The 22764-nt window shown below is 36.6% G+C and overlaps 1 protein-coding gene across 1 annotated transcript in view; it reads right to left on the bottom strand.

Annotated features, from left to right (window-relative positions):
* Positions 1–554: 554 nt before the first annotated feature.
* LOC135773399 (uncharacterized) overlaps positions 555–22764 on the bottom strand; it is a 36012-nt gene continuing 13802 nt past the window's right edge. Inside the window, exons 9-16 of the mRNA XM_065282957.2 lie at positions 22554–22608; positions 17147–17407; positions 16592–16870; positions 12326–12625; positions 10960–11070; positions 1362–1403; positions 1152–1277; positions 555–889 (exon numbers count right to left, since the gene is read on the bottom strand). Coding sequence (XP_065139029.1) covers positions 876–889; positions 1152–1277; positions 1362–1403; positions 10960–11070; positions 12326–12625; positions 16592–16870; positions 17147–17407; positions 22554–22608 — 1188 coding nt within the window. The 3' untranslated portion in view covers positions 555–875. The remainder of the gene's footprint in view (positions 890–1151; positions 1278–1361; positions 1404–10959; positions 11071–12325; positions 12626–16591; positions 16871–17146; positions 17408–22553; positions 22609–22764) is intronic.

Below are 22764 nucleotides of genomic sequence, written 5' to 3'. Positions count from 1 at the left end.
CACCAAGTCCTCTCCCTCCTCCTTCACCACGTCCTCCTTCTTTCCCTCCCCTTTTCCTCCTCCTTATCCTTGACCTATTCCTTCATTTCTCTGTGGATCAATTTTTCCAAAGCTCAGTGAACTGATTCGGGCCCTTTTATCTATCTATTGAAGGATCTGATTGATGTGTGTTCAATTTTGACTCTTAGTGTTTTCACCTTGGTAATTGTTTGCTAATTGAGCCAGGCTGTGCTGACTTGAGTGAACAATATTGAATGCTAGTGATTTCCATATGACCAGATGGTGTAAGCACTGAGAAATGTAGGGATTTGTGTGTAGAGTTTTGAAGTAACAGTTAACCAAATTTGACTCATGTGCTAAAGCAGGGGAGTCGTGTTTATAGTTCAGCAAAATGATTGTGATTCTTGAAAAATGGCGTTATGGTTTTGAAATTTTAGTTCAAAAGCCTGGTTATAGTGTTTTAGCAATCGAGAAAAACTGTAATGCGGCCAAGTGTTTCTGACACAACTTTGTGGTATGTATTTGTGAATATAAGCTATGAAACGACACAAATGTAATGGCACATTTATATTTTTAATGTAAATACAAATCATTTATTTTATTAAAAAAAAAAATGCTCCCGCAAAAGGTACTGATTTACATATTGATATCTATACATCCAATCTGAATAAGCCTTACTTTAAAGTGCTACTGCCATAGGTTAGGCATATATAGGTTAAGAAATTGCATTTATTTTTTTACAAGTGAAAACTCATTAACTTACAATAATATAATAATGTTCATTTCACTTTCAACAAAGCAACAATAGTTAGACCCTGAGAAACATTAATGGGAAACAATTTATGTACAGCTGCTGGAACTGATATTAGTGGTGTTTAATTCCTTTCTCCTGCAAAGAGAAAACAAACAATTAGCTAAAAGCTAAGTTTTTTTGCTGTAGTGCAGTTATTTTACAGGACTGTTGAGCTATGTGAACAACTAAATTGGACAACATTGGGACAAAAAGCAGTTTCTTAAATACAAAAAACTGTGAGGTTAAAAATATATTATTTTGCGTTACATTAATGTTTAAGAAAAAGTGCATCCTCTGATTCACTCACAGGACATTTGTAAAAATATTTGCAATGTTTAAAATAAAATTCCAAACCTACTTATTAGACACTTGGTACTATCGACACTTGAGCAGTCTGAGCCACTGTTAGAGCAAACATCAGAGCCAATGTCCGAGTTACTCTCTGCCTTACTGTCATTTTCAGGGTCAGGTTTAGAATTAAGAGCTAGAAAGGAAATTAAAATTTTAACAAAACTCATCAGAACACTAAACATTAGCTGCAACAATAAAAAAAAATGGACTTGCTTACGTTTTTGGCTTTTGGTGATGAAATCATTTGAACAGTCTGAGGCTGGAGAAAAACAACAAATGATTACATTATACACTTAAAGTTATAATGCTGAACATAATGCAATTCGGTAGTGAAAACCTGGGGCCAGTTGCACATTAAGACTAGTCTGGATGTAAAATGCTTTACGTCTGAAGTAGAATATACACCTGTTGCACCATCTAGATGTAGCGCACGTCTGAGACTAAATCTTACATCTAGTCAAGGATAGACGTAAAAATAGAAATAATGAAATTTGACGAGACATATGCGCTTCTAATGGACAGGACATGCAAGTAAGAGACCAAATAAATTCTTATATATCATAAAATAACTAAATATTTACAAAGACACATTAGATAAATTATTAAAAGCTTTCATTTAATTTAGTTTTAATTCAGAACTGTTAGAATTAATCTTCAAATAATTACCTTTTGTGCAAGCGGTAAAGGCTTTGTTTAGTTAAAGACAGTGTATTTGTTTTGATCCAGAAACATTTTTAGTCATGCTGGTTGAAAGTCTCCTCACATCCTGATAGCAATCACTATATTAAAGTATCTTTATGTATTTGTATAAATATATGTTATCTGTGAAGGACGCATGACCAAAACATTTTCAAAAAATTATTTAACTCAGACCGAATGCAGTAATTGGTTATGATTCTATTTAGATGGATTCAGATATTCTATTTTAATGGAAAATTATGTTGCTTTTGTAGTTTGTGTAACCTATGAATTAGCGTAAAAATATTTATGTTTACAACATTACAAGCAAATTACTATGTCTACACAACCGAAAACGTGCTGTATCTAATTTCGATTTAAAACAGTTGTTTAGATTTGTTATTGCATGTTAAATGCAAAGTTTCTCACTGGTGAATGAGACATGAAATGTGGGGGTTTCTGGTCTGTGAGTGTTCATGTGTTTTGGAGGAGACGTGGCTTTGGATGGCGATTTGAATTGAGGGTGGGATTGTCATTTCAGTGCTAGTCAGTGACGACCATTGACTTCTTTGTCGAAGGGCACGATGCGAAGCTCGTTGTACAACATGTTGTAGCCCGTTATGTGTGTGGTTCGTCATTTTAAAATGTGTGTTCTGCAGGTCAAGTGAACCTGGGTGATTCTCGCGAAATTAGACTTATGAGGTGTCATGAAACATTTTGATAAAAAAGTAAATGCAAAGTAAGAGTATCAAAATAAGAAACATACAGTTACAAACATCTCTTCACATACTATTTTGCACATGATTTCAAATGACATCATACAAAACAATTTTGTTGTTTTTTCCACATTTAAGGGGAAAATTTTTATCAATGTGTCCATGACTGGATTTGGGTTCTTTGACATGGAAATATTTATAATTAAAAAATCTAAAAAATAAAAAGCTTTAGTGCATGTTATACTATAAACATTTACAGTAAAATAACATGTGGTATTTGGTGGTCATTGGTAAATGTAGGGACAATAGTAAGGAATATAAATGTGTCCAAGAAAAATCTTCTCATCCTCCGCAACAATTTTCAATCATTGTTTAAGCCCTCAATGAACTAACATAAAAAAAAATTGTTGGAAGGGACATTATTGACTGTGACACTCAAGATGGCTACCAGATAAGCAGTTCTTATTTTTTCTCTCCAGATAAAAATTAATTTTGTTTGTCATAGTACCTAGACAACTTTTTAGTTCTCATTACCGAAACATGAGTTTGTAAATGCATATATTTAATGTAATATCATGTTGCGGTAATGATAATTTTTGATAATGATAATTTAAAAAATGTAAATAATTCAATAGGAAATATTTTTAAATCCTCTAAAAATAATGGTTATAGTAAGTTCAGACCTTAATCTTATATGTGCAAAAAAAAATTGGCTTTTCAAGGACCCTTATAAAATCTTTAATGTAGCTTAATGCATCTACAAAGTAATATTAAAACACCATTTTCAGCAAACATTATATTAATAAAAACATTCTGTGTACAGGCAAGCAGAAGATCCCAGAATAAGAACACAAACCGCTAAGGGGCACGTTCGTTTCCTTTAATGAAAACAAGCACATTCTGGGCTTTTCTGCTTGACCGTATATGTTTTAAAATAATAGTGTGTAGTGAATTTAGTGTATTTATATCACTGTCTTAATGCAGTAAACAACGTAAAGAATAAGCCTAAACTGAATATTTCATTCTCGAAATTGTACAACTTTATTCTCGTTAAATAACGACTTTATTCTCGAAATTATATTTATTCTGACTTTTTTTCTCGTTAAATGACTTTATTCTTGCATTTTAAGGACTTTAATCTCGAGATGGTTTTATTTTTTTATTTTAGCTTGGCCCTAATCCTCCTTGGGAATGACGGGAAGATTCACCAAACATCTAAAATAAAATAACATAATAACATAAAACAGTGCAGGTGCAGATTAATATTTCTGAAATACATATTTATGCAAAACTTAGGTTACACAGAAGAAAGCTCAATCTAGGACCTGCATTTCACAGATCAGTAGGCTAATACAGCAGCGGAGGACTTTTATTTTGTTGAACAGACTTGAGGAACAACGGATGATGTCACATATTCACATTTTGGTTGACCAATTGGCGGAGATGTGTGTCTAGCGACCGCCCACATGTCAAAACGAATTTTAGAGTAGTTTATTCGTTTTGTACCAAAAAACAAAAAAAACGAAAAATCAACCCGAAATCTTGTTTTCCGTTTTTCGGTAAAAAAAAAAAAGAAACAAAGGCGCCGTTTTCTCGTTTCTGCTTATTTCATTTGAAGTTGAAAAACAAACTATCAAAAGGTACACGGACCGACATTGCTATCGTGTTATTTGCATTTAAGGAATGAATGTTTGAAACATCACAGGCTGAAACATCAATCAAGGAAACGCAACCTGCGTCGCTGAATTCCACTGCGCCGTTTTTTATTTGCGCACGGAAATAATTAGCCTGAGATTAGGTAAGAGATAGCAAAGTTAATTCATGATTATCAGGCTTATTAAGGTATAGTGTGGAGCCCCCCCAAGAAATTAAAGTGCACCCCCGGGCCTGCGTGTCTTGTCAAAATAAGTGCCTGCGCGCATTGCCGCTAGACCTGTTTGAGTCGTGACTCACTCGGATCTTCCACCCGGATCTTTAAATTAACTCATGAGTCGCGAGTCTCTAGTATCATTAACCCGGATCAGTTGAGTCCTACTACAATTCAATGTAAAACCATAAACAGCGCCACCACACACAAACCTCTTTCAACATTATTAATGAGACTTCGCTCGCTCTACAGATTCACTCGTAACCGGCTGATCTGCGCGAGAACTGACCCGAGATTCTCACTCAGAGCCGGAAACATTGCAAACTCGAGAGACCTGCTGATCCACGCGAGCCGCGAACTGACCTGAGATTCTCACTTGGAGCCAGAAACAATGCGGACTCGAGAGACCTGCGAATCTGCTCTGACTCGAGAATCTCTCAACTCGTAACCGGCTGATCCGCACAAACTGTCTCTCAAATCAGAGCCGGAAACTGAAGATTCGCAGATCTGCCGGAAACATTGCAGACTCGGGACTCTACGGCTCGGGGGGCTACATAATGTTTTTTTCTATATTTTCTCTATATTATTATGCTATATTTTTTTTAAATGGTCGACCATACACACCAAACCTAAAACCTATAAGCATGTTATTTCAGAAGTGAAAGGCTTTTGTTGTGGATTTGCTTTTGATGAGACTTCAGTCGCTCTATAGATCCACTTACCGGCTGATTCGCGTGGATCAGCCGGAGCCGGTTAGTGGATCTGTAGAGCAAGTGAAGTCTCACGAGTCCCATGGTCTGCGAGTCTGCAATGTTTCCGGCTCTGAGAATCTCGAGTCTCGTGGATCAGCCGGTTACAAGTGGGTCTGTACTGAGTTTCCTTGGCGATTTAGCAATACTGACTCAAGTGACTCACACAACCCGGATCACTTTAGTGAGTGACTCACAATAACCCGGATCCTTAAAAGGAGTAGAGTTTGCCAGGCCTAATGGCCGCGGGAAGTGGGGGTGCTGCGGGTGCTGCAGCACCCCCTATTGGCGAGAGGGAGATTTTTTGAAGTAAAAATATTTTGCACAATTTATGTATTACTTATGAATATTTTAGGAAATTATGCTAGAGTAAAGAGCGCGTTAGATGCGCATACAGTATTAACGGGATGACAACGCGGGTTTGCTTATCACATACATGCGCAGCAGCACAAAAATGCTTTTAAATATGAAAAATTAAAGGATTAAAATGTAAAAGATTATTATTGAGTCTCTTGGACATAAATGATGACCAATTATGAGACGTTAGAAGGCGTAAAGAGCTGCTTCATCTGTAGCTACCCTGGTAAGTAAATAAATGCTTTGCTTTAAACAAATGCATTTATTTTTAAATGTTTTTTTAAATGCTACCCCACGGATTTACTGTATATGATGACTCTGTACCTGTGGATATGGTGAGATGAGAAACATTTTTAAATAATGCTTTTTAAAAAAAATCATGGCACTGTCCGAGTGCTGAAACGGCTCTCCATACGTTTGTAAATTCTTTATCTCTTGTTTGTAACAAATAAAGTATTTTTAGAGTACAAACCTTATATAAAGCCTAATATATTCTAAAAATGTAATTATACACCATTTCTTTACACAATATCAGAACTAAACCCATTTTATTATTTTTGTTCAATTTATGAATTATTTATACGTTTAAAAACAGACAGTAATAGTACTATTTAGTAAAAAAAAAGATCTATATAAAAATATACTACGTAGCCTATGCTACTGTGAGAATATTTTACCACTGTTAATCGACGTGCGATCCTAACTTAAAAACGAAAGTAAAATATGTTTGTCCGCATGGACATTGAAAATGGTGAAGTTTAATTAATATTATATGTTGTTATAATATTATATGTTATATTTAAATATGTTGTATATATGTATATCTAAAGTTGTAACGAAAGTAATTCCCCCTGGGATTATTAAAAGTATTTCTGCTTCTGATTAGTAGCCCAGTAAACAATTACCGTCTTTCAACGTTGAAATATGGTTGAAAATAAGTCGGTCCGCCTTGGACTGGGATTTACGACGGGATTGACGGGAAGTAGTTTTGGCTGGACTGTTTGACTACGTGTTTTCAACTGACCATGTTTTCAACTCATAATCTAAGACAGCTTGATAATCTGTTATACATGCTAAAACAACGGAGACAACAAATTACCAAACCATGTTTATTATTATCGTAAATAAATGTAAAGAGTTTTACATATTCTGTCAAAGTTATAAAAAATATGAAACTGCGATTGAGGTGCAATGAGGATTCATGCTATAAGTACCCCACCCCACCAAGTGGCGGTAATGCACCATTAAAGATAGTTGTCATCCGCCATAAAACCGAAAGAAGAAGAAGGGAAGAGCTGCATGAATGTGGCGCGTATCTTCCACCCATCATCACAGAGAGAAGCCCAACCAACTGCCAGATTACAGAAAGCTCTGGGGCCTCATTTATAAAGCTTGCGTACGCACAACATGGGGCTAAAAACGTTTGTACGCCACTTCCCACGCAAAGGTTGTGATCTATAAAGAAAAACTTGACGGCAGAATGTGCGCACCTGTAAGCAATCTGTGACCCATGCGTACGCACATTTTGGAGACAATAAATGGGAATTGGCGACACAGATGGCGAGAAAGTGAACTGAAATCAGATTGAAGAAAGTAAATATGACAAGAACGATTATAAGTAGGCTATTGATAACACAAACACGTTTAATTTTACTATCATACGTTAGATCCACGTTATCATGACGATGAAATCCAGCAGTGTTATTTGTAGCTACTTGTACTGAGTGATAATTGTTTCATATACATCTTGTAAAATCAAAAATAATTTTAAATATTTAATCAGCGCTGTCTCACGGTCACAATGTCCACTACGGGAGCGCGATATGGACCGACAGATGGATGGCATCAAATACGCATCCATTAGATAACTGCAGAACACAGTGTAAATAACCAAAAATTATCCTTAATTACTGTGCATTTTTATCATCAAATGTCAAAGTGTGGAAATACAGCCATCAAGCTCCCAGACAATCGTTTCTCTCTATGTTATTCCTAAATATGATGTGAAAACCTGCATGAAGAAACATGCGTTCGCCTGTTACACTAAAATAAATATTTACACGTGTACAAGTTAATGCAAGTCTGATAGGTAAAAGGAAATTACTATTTATGTTTTTAAATTTAAATTATTCATTTTTTATATGTCTGCTGTTTGTAGAGCTGAGGAGAACGCTCGTGCTGCTGCAGAACAGTCTGCATATATCAGACGTGCGCACACATATCTATTTTATTTTAGTGATACCTCCTCATTTATGCTGTGATTTTGGCAAGGCGTACAATATAATTGCTGTAAAAATATATAAATGCTGCAGTCAGTGATCTCCGTGTGTGATGCTGCGTCCTTTCAATGCTGGAGGATTACGACAATGGCTTGTGTTTATTGGCTGGGCACATTTAGCTTACGAACTAATGCTGCGTTCCAGGCAGGTTTTTAAACTCGTGAGTTACGACTTCAAAACCACGACTCACGACCCTATGCGTTCCAGGCAGCCAGTAACCCGTGTTTTTACAACCTTCTACCGGTGAAAGTGCAGTGGAACAGCAGTCAAACCCGTGACTTCCCACCTGTGATCGATGTACTCCCAGTTCAGAGTCGTGAGTCGTGGTTTTGAAGTCGTGAGTTACGGGTTACAGGTTGCCTGGAACGCAGCATAACAATTGGAAGCCAGTCTCATTAATATGAGGATCAGCATTCAGGAGGTGATTTGCATTGACTGTTTATGGTTAAAAATGGGCGTGTATAGGGTGGGATGTGAGGCAGATTCACGTACGCACATTTTCAGGTGATCTTGTGATTTATAAAAGGAACATTGCTTGCTGGTGTGGCCAAAAAAAAAGCCAAAAATAGCGTACGCAAAAAAATATTCAGATTTATAAAACCATGCGTACGCTATTTTTGGCTTTTATGCGTACGTAGACTTTTAGTAAGGATTCTATGCACAGTTTTATAAATGAGGCCCCTGGACTGCTCATAGGACTGACCTATGTTTACTGCACTCTGAAATCTGTGTTGGTATATGTTTATTGCACTCTGTGTTGGTTACTGGACCGACCTGTTTATTGCAGACTGTGAAATCTGTTGGTTACTTGACTGTTTGCAGTTTAAAGCTTTGTTTCATTTTATAAAATGTTATTTGGTATGTTAAGGTGGACCTGTTTTCAACGTTGAAAAGTTGGACAAATTTGACGTCCTTTCAATGTTCATTTCAACCTTCAGTGGACCAAAATAAGACGTTGAAGGTTTACGTCTATTCAACGTCTAATGGACGACTTTTTGCTAGCTGGGAGCGCATACTGTATATTCATCTGAGAACTGATGATGTCTGTGTGTTTCAGACCCTGGCTGTGTGGACTGAAGTGTATATGACAATAAAGTAGTGAAACTCAATGTATTTATATTTAAAATGTATTTTAAATAGGGCTATACACTCATAGGTTTTTTGTAAAAAAAAAATTCACAGCACCCCGTTCAAAATGACTTCCAGCAGCCCTGCCTGCGCGCACACATCTAAAGGGTTTATGATAAAAGAGATGCTTGCATTTGCCAGATACTCATAATCTCATGCGTAATCAGAGTTTACTTTTAAGTGAGTGTCTTGCAAGTATTTTGTGAATGTGAGCGTCTTTTTTCCCTTGTGGCTTAGTTTTGGCTCTAATATGCATTGTTAGCTGTTGATTTACCACAGGTGTACTCCAATCAAGGTGTAGCAACCAATCAGCAACAGTCAAGAGAAATGGGAGGCACCCGAGCTAAATTTCAAATGTTGCAAAGGATCTGAATGATATTACATTTTTTTCTTTTAAATAGATTTACAGGCAGTACTAAACATATGTTTTCACTGTCATTTGTCATTATGAGGTACTGAGTGTAGATCAGGTGTCTCTAAAGCCCGGAATACACTGCAGGATTTTTGCCCTCTTATAAGATCATTACCTTATCATACTTTGCGACATGGATCGTTTAAACTTGGGTACGAAAAGCATTTAGACTGTAGTGATGCAAAGTCCGATTCATTTTCGCGAACCAGCTCTTTTCGGACTGTTCGGCTCATTGAACCGGTTCAAAAAGCCGATTCACCAGTTCCTGACGTCATCAAGAAATGACATTACTATACGCATTTATTGTATCAATGAAACATTCAAATAAAGTCGTTGTGTCAACACATTAAAACATTTAAATAAACAGTTGTTTTTGTGAAGGCATAGGTGATTTATTGCCTTGCATTCACAAGTTAGTAATGTTTGTGGTCACAGTTTAAATCGCGGATCATAAATAATAAATAAATATTAAATGCCATATAACTGACCAGTTTTGACAAGCCTACAACTTGAATAAGATTCCTAAAAGACACTGCATGCACTATTGCGGATGTGTGTAAGTATAAATAATAAATAAACTTGTGTGTTAAACTGGTCTTCCTTAAACAACTACAATATGATTTGCATGCAAAATAAATCGTATCAAAACCAATAAAACAAGCATATCAAGAAACGAATAAAACAAAAAACTTAGCGAATCAGGCTCGTTCAAATCCTTGGTGATTCACACGCAGTGTCAGCAACTCATTCATGAGAATCGTCGGCAATCCTCGCCTCGGCAATCATCGACAAACTTCGTTCGGTTCTATGAGTCCGACGTGCTATTTCGGCTGTGCGTCCTGCGTCATCAACCCGGAACCTGTGCCCAAAACTAAAGTTCGATTAAGTTAGATTTGCGAACCGGCATGACCGGTTACTTCCTGAGAACCGGCTCAAAAGAACGATTCGTTCAAGAACCTAACATCACTATTAGACTGTACGATGATGACACGGAAGCTTCGGCGGCTGCGTCACACGTTAGCGCAATGCCACCAGCATGCGCTCGTGGTAAACAAATACCAGTACGCAGGTCGTAGCAGCAAACACACTGTGCGGTGATCATGCTGAATTTCTGACACAGTCAGAAAACTATCGTAGGCTATCTTTAAATGCAAGACTGGAAAAACGGCCGTCTTTGAAACTCTCTCACTGTACGACATAGGATCACAGATGAAGAGCCACAATAACAGAAATCGCGGCAATTGTTATACGATGGCAATCTTTCGCCCGGGACAGCCAATAATCGTGCATTAGAGCTTAACCCTAATGAGCTACCATCTTGCAGACTTCAGTTCCAACCCAGCTCCAACACTTCAGTCTGGAATTATCAAGCAACCCTGAACACCCTGATTAGCTGCTCCAGCTGTGTTTGATTGAGGTTGAAGCTAAAATCTGCAGGACAATAGCTAACCAGGAGCAGGGTTGGAGACCCTTAGTGTAGATTAATGAGAAAAAACAAGAATTTAAACAATTATAGTATCATGCCGTGACAATATTAAAAAAGTAAAGGGGGTCTGAATACTTTCTGAATCCCCTGTATATTAAAATATACATTTCAATTTTTATATTTTAATAAGTGCCTACTCTCACCTGACTTTTTCTTCTGGTACACCTTAAATCCAATAACACCAATGATAAATAACAGAGCAGCAGCAGCAGCAGCAGCAACACCACAGACGATACCAACAGGAACAGAATTCCCTGTTAAATAAAAAAAATACACGAGATTATAGACAATAATAATAAATCATATTGACTGAATTTAGCTAAATAGAAACTAATGTCCTGTTCAAGTCTTGCTGCCATCAATGGCTATGTTTACATGCACAAAATTTTTGTCAATCCGACTGAATTTAATACGATTGAAGGTTATGACGATACAGTTTACATGCACCCTAAACATTGCAATCTGATTAAAATGTTCGTTTACATGTACATTCTATAGAATCCGAACCGAACGTCTGCGCAAGCACACAGACAGGGTTGACAGATTCGCCTATCAAAACCATCCGAATGGACATTCAAAACAAGCCCAAAAGCATCCCAATGACTGTCCACAGCCCAAATATCAATAACTAAGCAACAAAATCATTTACTCTTTAACCCGCAGAAAAAAACAACCGGTAGAAACAGTTTAAACAGTAGCTCAAATCTAAACTCAAGCAGAGGACTTGGCAACGCTGTGGAAAACATCTACTCTCATCGAGTTCACACTTTATCTCTGCATTAAAGTCAAAGCTGAGTTGGAGAAAGTTGTTCTTAAAGTTTTCAGATATAGGCAATAAAACACACTTTTCAAAAAGCACAATGCTATTTTATTGCTTTAAGTAGCCTAATGTTTTAAAAGTACACATAAACGCTGCAGAATGTACATCGTGTGTACAGCGCGTAACCCCATTAACGTTACCTTAATAATGCGTGTTGTTATTGCCTTGGTATTGCATGTTTCTGTGACGAGAATCATGTGATATAAGAGGTAATTATAAGACGTGAACTTGAACACAACTCTTCTACGCATGTGCACAATGTATTTTTGCATCCGATTGAGAAAATACCACGATTCACGAATTTACATGCATACTTTTCTCCTGCTGATCAGGTCAGAGATAGGACTACACCACCCCCTTTAATACGATCCAAATTTGCATCCGATCGTCCTCAATCTTATTGTTTAATGTGTTTACATGAAGGCTTTTCAATACGATTGAGCCATCAATATGATTACAAACAAATTATTTTATTGCATGTAAACGTACCTAATGTGAATGTTCTATGCACCACTTCCTAGTTTTGAACAACACTGCAACACTGTGCACTAAAATTGTTTTCTTTAGGCCAAAACAAAACAATTTCAAGATACACTCCTTCTGGCTGTTTGTAACTAACACATGGGAAGAGCATCAACCTCTGTACAGTTTTAAATTCAGGAATACCCAAAGTGCTATTCAGTAATTACTTTTACCATTGTTAGTCCTGATCTCATCTTCCTGCAGACTCATTCTAATGGTTTTGCCCTTATGTTCAACTACACAGTTGTACTGTATTTTTTTCAGATCTTCTGGTGTCACTTTGAGGGTGCTTTTCCTCTGATACGTTCCATCCTCATTGGGAAGAGTTTCACCAAGTTCCACATCTTCTTCATGCTCTTGTCCATGTTTCTCCCAGGAGATTTTTATTCCACTGGGGTAGAAACCTGTAGCATGGCACATCACTGGAGAAGAAAGATCCTTTTGTAAGAGAAACACCTGAGGAGAGACTGTAAAGAAAGAGAGAGAAACTTTCCATTAAGCAACTTTTTTGTTTTCTTTATTATAACACACTTTCTTAAAACACCAGTTACACAGCAAAAATAAATGTCTGTTTATCCCCACTGTTTATCAGCACTAGTGAAGAGTAGTAAGGCTTTTTGGTTTTGTATCAATCATTAAAAAAATATTCAAGTTAGATTAATCATATCTTTACATAACATATGATTAGTAACATATGATTACAAATCTGCTACAAGTGAAGTCTTAAAATTTGTTAATAGAACCTACCTTTTTCGTACAATTAAACAGAAAGTGACAGAAGTGCAAATGTTATAACTTTCCCCATAGGTGGAGTTAATTGTAACAGACACAGAGTTTGTTTTAACACTTGCTAGAAAATTAAATTTAAACAAACAATTCAATAATATTCTGTCTATATACTATATTGTTGGATATTGTTTATATATCTGCCTATAATAGATAGATTTCCACTAGGGTTGGGTGCCTATATGGCTGGTATTTACCAGACCGAATCAGTTTTATATTACTTAAAGGCGCTCTAAGCGAATCTGTGTGACGTCACTTCTTGTTGCCGTTCAAAGTGTTGTCAAGCCAAACGGAGTGTAGCTAACTCCTCCCCCTCCCTTCCGTGCTTTCTTAAAGAATCATGAACGCGCCCAAACCCCACTCCCAAATCCTTCTTGTCGTTTATTGGCTGGAACACTTTGTTATGTTTCATGGTGGTAGGTTTGACCACTGAGTCTGACTGTCTACAGAGACCGCGTTTTTTTACAGTGTGTTCAGTAGGGGTTGCACGGTTCACAAAACCCTCGGTTCGGTTCGTATCACGGTTCTATGGTCACGGTTCACGGTTCAGTACGGTTCTTGTTGTTATTTTTTCTTTAAATTTTTCACACGCCAGAAATGTATTATCTTATTAATGTATTAATTATCCATAATTTAGGATACATCATTAAAAAAGTTATATCATGTAATCATGCACAAACTGAATTTGACTTTAAGCACATTGGACCATCTCTGAGGAAAGCCAGGTGAGATTTTGATAGAGCAAGAGGGAAGACATTGATGATTTCAACATGCTTTTCATTTAATTGGCAAAAAAGAGAATGTGTATTGCCATCTACATAAACTTTATGTGCATTTTTAGCACACAAAGATAACTTGCATTTATTAAAATGCCAACTTCAGTGTAGCTCTTAGATTTATCACTGAGAGGCTGCTTTAATACTGAGAGTTTATGTGGACGAGAGAGAAACATAACCTTTGCACCTGTAATATTTAAATCCGTCTCTTTTGTCCACTTTTGACCACTTCTGTCCTGATTACTTTGAGGGGCAATTTCTGAAATAAGATCGCGCAACTTTCACACGCTAGCAAAATGAAACTACGCGGAAATCAGCCGCTTTAATTTTATCAATGAAAGGCTAAAAATAGCGCTGAATATGAAAAGACGTAAAACATTGTGTTCAGTACCTCAGATTAGATAAATGGTCGGAGAGAAGGCGATCTCCTGTGGCTGTTGGAGAATATTCAACCCATAGACTGCAGTTCAATCTGTTGTTTTATTTCCGCTGTCATCATAAGTAACATGAAATAAAAATATGTTTCCACACACCAAACTTATACGACGCTGGCGCATCCTCCAACTGCGGGCAGACTTCCTTTTCTCTCCCACTTGCCATTTCTACACGTAATATAACCTGCAGTACTTATACTCCAAACGAGTCACCTCTTCTTTCGCGCGAAAGGGAAACACGCTATCTGAGGTCACATACAGGGCATGAGACTACATTGCGCATGCCATGAACCGTTGAACCGTGCGGTACACACGCGCTCCGAACCGAGACAAGCGAACCGAACGGTTCGGATTTTTTTCATGGACCGTGCCACCCCTAGTGTTCAGGGGACAGGCAGCTAGCAGATAGTGAGAAGATGTTTACTGTATGAAACAAAAAATGTTTTGTGGCCTAAAACGCATAAATTCGCTTAGAGCACCTTTAAAAAAAATTGCAACGTAATGGTTTAGGTACCATTTAGGCACCGGTACCATTTTAAAAGTATCGATTTGGCACCGGTATCAGAAAAAACCCAAACAAAACCCATCCCTAATTTCCACAAATCGATCCCTCCATAATCCTTCATCTAACCATCCTTGAATTTGAATAGATATTTTGTACAGTCTGCACAAAAAATCATAAATGACAACTATTTCCACAGTTAACATTTTGATTATTTATATTTACATTGTTTTCATTTCATTATCATTGTATACTGGAGGCTTAATTTTAACACTGTGTTACAACTTATTCTGCTGTGTAAAACATGTTTTCAATCCCAGCTATTAGTTAGGAGTTGCTGACGTGTTTCAAAATTATGCTATGTGTTAGGTAACAAGACAGTGGGTATGTTTACATGCACAAAATTTTGTCAATCCGATTGAATTTAATACAATTGAAGGTTACGACGATACAGTTTACATGCACCCTAAACATTGCAATCTGATTGAAATGTTAGTTTACATGTACATTCTATAGAATGCGAACCGAACGTCTGCGCAAGCACACAGCCAGGGTTGCCAGATTCGCGTATCAGAACCATCCCAAATGGACATTCAAAACTAGCCCAAAAGCATCCCAATGACTATTCACAGCCCAAATACCAATAACTAATGAACGAAATACTTTAATTTTTAACCCGCAGAAAAAAACAACTGGTGGAAACAGTTTAAACAGTAGATCAAATCTAAACAAATCTAAAAAAGCTACGCTGCGGACAGCAGGCACGTTCAAGCTCACACCGGTGCGCAACGTTTTGCTACGGTTTCCGGGTTGAATGACATGTTTCCTGTAAACGGTGTGCAATGGTGTGCAACAGGTTTTAGATGTGTTTTCTCTTGTTTGGTGGGTGTGTCAGAAATGTCGGCCCATTCAGCGGCAAGATGTATATAAACCACGCGGTACTAAAGAGGCAGCTCGCTCAATGGGTTCAAGTTGGAATGTTGTCTTTCATTCTGGACGGCAAGGTCAGTGACTGTAACATCGAGGGTATTTTACAGTATTAAACACACATTTATAACGATTTCATTAGGCTTCAGAAACATTTAAAAAAGAACACAAAGAATGACCTCTCAGCTACCGTAGTTGCAACTCTTGCGTCATCACAACAGGGTGTTCAACACTTCACCGTTTCTGTTTAATAAACGTTGTACAACGTTTTGTCGGGGCTAAATGCAGCCCGGATCTCTCGTTGAGTTCACACTTTTTCTCTGGATTAAAGTCAAAGCGGAGTTGGAGAGTGTTGTTCTTAAGAAGTTTTCAAAAAATAGGTGATTGAAATGCACTTTTCAAAAGGCACAACGCTATTTTATTGCTTTAAGTAGCCTAATGTTTTAAAAGTACACATAAACGCGGCAGAATGTACATCGCGTGACCCCAGTAACCTTACCTTAATAATGCGTGATGTCACTGCCTTGCTATTGCGTGTTTCTGTGACGAGAATCATGTGATATAAGAGTTTAATATAAGACATGAACTTGAGCACAAATGTTCTACGCATGTGCACAATGTATTTTTGCATCCAATTGAGAAAATACTACGATTCATGCGTTTACATGCGTACTTTTCTCCTGTGGATCGGATCACAGATCGGAGTACACCACCCCCTTCAATACGATCCAAATTTGCATCTGATCGTCCTCAATTGATTAAGGTGTTTACATGAAGGCTTTTCAATACGATTGAGCCATCAATATGATTACAAACGGATTATTTGGTTGCATGTAAACGTACCTAGTGACTAAAAGAATTAGATTTGGTGATTTAGACACCCAACGCAGAAATCAAAAAGGAAAACAATGAAATTCACTTTCATGCCAAAACGCTTTTTGTCCAGTTTCTTAACAAAAACACATCAAAACTTTGTACAAATTTGCATATTTTTTTGTTAAAACTTACCTGTTTTTTCAAGGTTGCTCTTTCCATACTCTAAATACTTCTTTAGCCACTCTATGCAGATAGCACTTAAGTACTGTCTTTTATTTTCAATCAGAGCTCTATTATTGTTCCACTTTTGTTGGGTTATGAATCCTTGCTGTTGTGGTGAAATCCATCTGAGGTACTTTAGATCCAGAGACAGAAAGTCCTCTCCATCATATCCTTCTTGGTGAAAACCATTTGTGTCTCCAGTCTCATCATTCCATTCACAGCCGTAAATTACTTGACTTGTGTGAACACCTGTTGCACAGAATACAAGATTTGTTATATACACATGTAGAAAATGACTACAAACATTTCTTGAGAATTTTGTGTAAGAATGCTTTTACTTTGGCATTTTAACTGACACATTTAAAGCTGTATCACATATACTAAGTCCACCTAAGATTTTAATACTTAGTTAATACACCTAATACTGTGTATTAACGACCATGTTTGTTTATAGCCTGCTAAATGTATCATAGGATTAGCTGATTCTTTTTGATTACATCAAAGAACTGAACATTTGCAACTCACCTCCACTCAGATTGAAGCGGTTTTTCACAATATCGATATTGTTTTTATATTTCTGTTCCATTCCAACACATTTCTGGGTTTGCTGGTCCCAGTACTCGGGTTCTACAGCTGCACTCACCCACTGCGTTTTCGGAATTGTTCTTTTAATTTTGCTGTCATAGTAGTCAACCTGCTGCCCATCAACCATCCCAAGAGAAACAAACTCCGGAAAGTTTGTTATACCTGATGTTGCCGTAAAGAAGTACTGCAAAGTGTGCATTGCTGAAAAACAATGGCGACAACAAATAGGAATGAATCACCCATTAGCATTAAATTCTGTCTAATGTCTATGTCTTAAGTACAAATGACAAAAGGGTTCTACATTGAGTAATCTTCTATTGTAACATAAAGTTACATATTTTATAGAATAAGGTCTTTCCTTCCCCATGCCATTTGGCTCTTTAATTTTAATTTGGTGGGCAATAAATGGTGACTTTCCTCACTGTTATGAAACATAATACACAATGTACACTTTGCACCTATTAAATGCACCACGATTTCACTCCAGATTGCACACGGTTTTATAAAAAGAATAATTTGCACACAGGACTCTTTACATTTATGTGTATTATTTTGAAACCATTTATTATTTATATTATAGTGCATGCCTTTATTATATACTTTTTAGTAGAGTAATAATATACTATTAAGTGTGCGGATACTGCTGGATTCTGTTAATTTCCCACTGGGATGAATAAAGTCGGTAACACTTTATTTTACAACCCGCAAAGTACCGTGTAATTGAACCGAATTTACACCGTGTAACTATTTGTAACAACAGGGTACCTCTACAGTACGTACTTGTAGGTATAAGGGAACAATATGTTAAGTTTGGGGTAATAAGGGGGTAAGAATATGAAGAATTATAAATGATTTATACTCTTAAGTATTTTATAACACCAGGGTACCTATTGTAATATTACGTGGTATGTATGACTTAGTCAAGTCTATGGGGAAATTATGTTTTATTTTTATTTTTTATTTTATTGTAGTTTTTCATATTGACCTACTGAATGTTGTATACAGTCGATGTCTACGAGCCACATCGGCAAATAAATATAACAGCACATCACTTTTATTTTAGTAGCCTATATTACTTGCTTTTAATAACAAAAGTCCAGCTGATTTAATGTGGTTATCTTTTTTTTAAGGTAAGTACAATAAAAATAGCAACTTATTCCCTATTTACCAGGAAACTCTTACATTTGCGGACATATTTGAAGTGGTGCTTTGCAATTTATTTACTTTCATTTCAAATGACACAATAATGACCACAAAGCAGCACGCTATTTGTTTATTTTTAATAGGTGTTATCATTGGTAGAATAAAACTTTGCAACATGTGTAAACACAAGTATTTTAGCCAAATATAATTTATGCAATGGCAAACCAGAATGAAACAACAGCAGATATCAGCTCCCGCTAAAGCAAAAGACGACTACATGCGTAGGCTACTGCGCAGGTGTAGAGCGCGCGGCCGTCTGCAGGAGGTTTGCTGGAACGCGATCCGGAGATGAAATTTCTTTAAAAGGTTTTAAAAACTTTCTACACTGTGGAGTACGGCTGCGAGTGATGTGAGCAGGATCCGCATGCTGAATAAGGTAACTGTTTGAAATGCGTGAGTCATGTATTAACAAAAGCAATGTTTTTTCAAGAAAGTTGCCAGCTAACGGTAGCAGCAGGTTAGCTAGCACATAAGTTAGCCTAAAGTTATTAACTGGCTCAAAAAACTCTGTTTCTGTCAAGGCACAGTGAAGAAACATTTACTGAAGGCTTTCATTTATGTTTTTTATATGTAATGCAGAACAGCATTTGTGAGACGACATCAACTCAACATCCGAGTGGACAAGAACACCAACAGAGGAAGCCAGCCGCAAAAACAACGAAAAATTGTCATGACTTTTTATTTGAAATAAAAGTTATGTGATAATAAACATTAAGTGTTGTTATAGTGTTTTAAAGATGTTTTGAAATAAGTTGTTTTAAAATAAAAATAACAATATTCTGTATGTTTATGGTATTTACCCTATAACATTTATAACAAGAGGTGAACAAGATCTACTGAAGCCAAGTTCGGGATCTGTGTTTGAACATAAGAAAAGGACTAATGCTGAGTTTAAATATGCTCTTCGGTACATCAAGAGGAATGAGAATACTTTAAGGGCAGACTCCCTAGCATCTAATTTGCAAAATAGCTATAAAGATTTCTGGAAAGAAGTCAGAATGATTAATAGTAGTAGAAGCTTTATCTCATCCAATATCAATGGGGTGACGGGGACTGAGAATATATGTCAGCTTTGGAAAAAGCATTTTTATGATTTGTATAACTGTGTTAAGGGTGCTGTGAAAAGGGGCGGGGCTATAGAAAGCCAGGATTGTTACTCCTCAAGAGGTGTACGATGCAGTTTTAAAGCTGAAGAATAAGAAATCGTGTGGATCAGATAATATTACATCTGAACATTTGAAATATGCAAGTACAAGACTCTATCCTTTACTGGCCATTTGTTTTACAGGTTTTTTGGTACATGGTCTTTTGCCCCAGTCACTTATGCTGACTGTACTGGTCCCTGTGATTAAGGATAAGACTGGCAAACTTAGTGACATGAATAACTATAGGCCTATAGCCCTGGCAAGTTCTGTGTCAAAGGTGCTTGAAAGGATTCTATTGTTGAGGCTTAAACCATACTTGTACACCACAGCTAATCAATTTGGATTTAAGCATGGACATGGAACTGACATGTGCATTTTTGCACTTAAGGAATTATTGGATAAATACAACAGCCGGGGATCTACATTATTCATGTGTTTTTTAGATGCCTCTAAAGCCTTCGATCGGATTAATCATGGCAAATTATTTGATAAATTAGTAGGAAGAGGTGTCCCAGGATACCTTACAAGAATTCTTATGTTCTGGTACTCTTGCCAGACTTTGAGGGTGAAATGGGGCGGTACTATATCAGATGATTTTAAAATGTGTAATGGAGTACGTCAGGGTGGAATTTTATCTCCACATCTGTTCAATTTATATATTGATGAACTGTCTGTTAAACTTAATGAATGTAATACTGGATGTCTTGTTGGTGATGTATTGTGTAATCATTTGATGTATGCAGATGACTTGATATTGATAAGCCCTTATAGTGCAGGCATGCAAAAGCTTATGAACATCTGCTCTTCCTATGGTGATGCATTTGATATTAAGTATAATGCCTTAAAAAGTAATATAATGATTGTGAAAACGAAAGAGGACCAGAAGTTAAGGTTCCCAGACTTTTATCTATGTGGAAATATTTTAAAGGAAACAGATGAGGTTAAATACCTGGGACACTATATTGTAAATGATCTCACGGATGACAGAGACTTGTTCAGGCAGAGATGTAAGCTGTATGGTCAGGCTAATGTCTTGGCACGTAAGTTTCACATGTGCTCCACTAATGTCAAAACTGTATTATTTAAAAGCTTTTGCTCGCCTTTGTATGCTGCGCACCTCTGGCGCAACTACAAAAAGAAGAGCATGCAGGCTTTGGTGGTGGCATATAATGATTCCTTTAGAATGCTATTGAAAGAACCGCGGAACAACAGTGCGAGTGAGATGTTTGCTAACAGTGGTATAAGATCTTGTGCAGCTAACATTAGACATTGTATCTATACATTTATGTGTAGAATTCAGAATCAATCAAACTGTATTGTTCAAGCCCTGGTATGTCCGAAGTTCGATCAGGTTTACTTCAAGAATTTGGAAGCACTGGCGCTCCTCTTTATATGTTAATTATTATATAAATAATGTATAGTATTTTTCTATTTTTCTATTTTTGTGTAAATTCTTATACTTGTTTTGTAAGCTTTTCTTTTTAATACTATGGACCAGGATTTTGTGTCCTTAATAAAGATTTAATAATAAAAAAAAAATAACAAAGCACCACTTTTGTTTACAGCCCGCAAATATGAGAGTTACCTGGTAAATACACAGAACAAGCGGGGAATAAGCCCCACTTTAATTTACAGCCCGCAAATATAAGAGTTACCTGGTAACTCCTTTATACATATACAGATCAAAGAGGTACAAGCTGCTATTATTTTTATTGTGCTGTTATATTTTATTTGCCGACGTGGCTTGTAGACATCAACTGTAGGCTATACAATACACTTCATCAGGTAAGTAGCATATATGAAAAAAAAAACATATTACTAGACCATATACATATAGACGTAAGTCATACATACCACGTAATATTACAATAGGTACCCTGTAGTTATAAAATACTTAGAGAATAATTTTCCATATATTCTTACCCCCTTTTTACCCCAAACTTAAAATATTGTTCCCTTATAACTACAAGTACGTACTGTAGACTAGGTACTCTGTTGTTACAAATAGGTACGCTGTAAATTCGGTTTAATTACGCGGTACTTTGCGGGTCGTAAAATAAAGTGTTACCATAAAGTCTATCTGTCTGTCTATAATGTTGGTTTTAATTAAAAATTAAAAATTAAAACTAGAATACAAAACGAGAAGATTCTCACCAGCGTCCGAAATGACAAACACGAACCCGAAGACAGAAACCAACGTGATCCTCATCTTTATTTAATCCAGAATGATGCTAATTTTTTATATTTAGGTTTTAACAAGTTTTATTTTTTTTAACTAAAGACTGAACACGCGTCGGTGACTGTGCTGAGTTTCAAAAGCTCATTTTACGAGCCAATAGGGATTTAGTACACCTAGCGCATCACTTGGTACTACAGTAAGACAACCACGGAAGGTTGATAGAAAGAGAAAACATTAAACACTGTCTGAGGTTAGAGCTCGTTATTATGTTCAGAATAGAAAGTTCTGCTCACTTATAAATCCATTTTCACATTATACTGGAAATGGTTGGACAAAATATGGTTTTGGCAGTAAAATAATAGGACCCAGAAGAGAGTCTTCAATAAATTCATGGGACCCAAATACAACAAGGTTATGGTTTACCATAGAGGACTTAGTGCCACAACACCACCCCATTACAGGGCCCTACATTTCTTACTTGGAAAACAGAAATAATCTTTGTAACAGAAATGAATAGAACTTTATTTACAAATAAATTCAAAATTAATTCATAACCTTCAACAAATACATTTGTTAAATAAAAAAATGTTATGTAAACAAGCATAAAACTACAATAGTTGTATGAATTGTTTGGGTATCTGCTGTTACCAGGTTACAAGAAAAAATAATAAATGCTATTTTCAGTGTGAATTTGCCTTAAGATCACCGATCAACTAGCCATTTATGGGAAGCCAAATTACCCTAATATTTTATATAATTTTGGTTACGTTTAAAAAAAAGTAAAACTAGATGCATCAGATAGCCTAAAAGAGATTCTCACCAGCGTCCGACTCCTTAATGACAAACACGAACCCCAAGACCAACAAGATCCTCATCTTAATTTAATCCAGAATGATGCTAACCTTAATGTTAGGTTTAAGCTTGAATTTTTTTAACTGTTCTAAAGACTTATCACGGGACTGAACGCGTCGTAAGTGACTCGCCTGAGTTTCTAAAGCTCATTTTACAAGCCAATAGGAATTTAGTATACC

Source organism: Paramisgurnus dabryanus, chromosome 19 (genome assembly GCF_030506205.2).
Source record: "Paramisgurnus dabryanus chromosome 19, PD_genome_1.1, whole genome shotgun sequence".
NCBI classification, from domain to species: Eukaryota; Metazoa; Chordata; class Actinopteri; order Cypriniformes; family Cobitidae; genus Paramisgurnus; species Paramisgurnus dabryanus.
The sequence above is the reverse complement of the archived record's forward strand: the minus strand, read 5'-3'. Positions and strand labels throughout refer to the sequence as shown.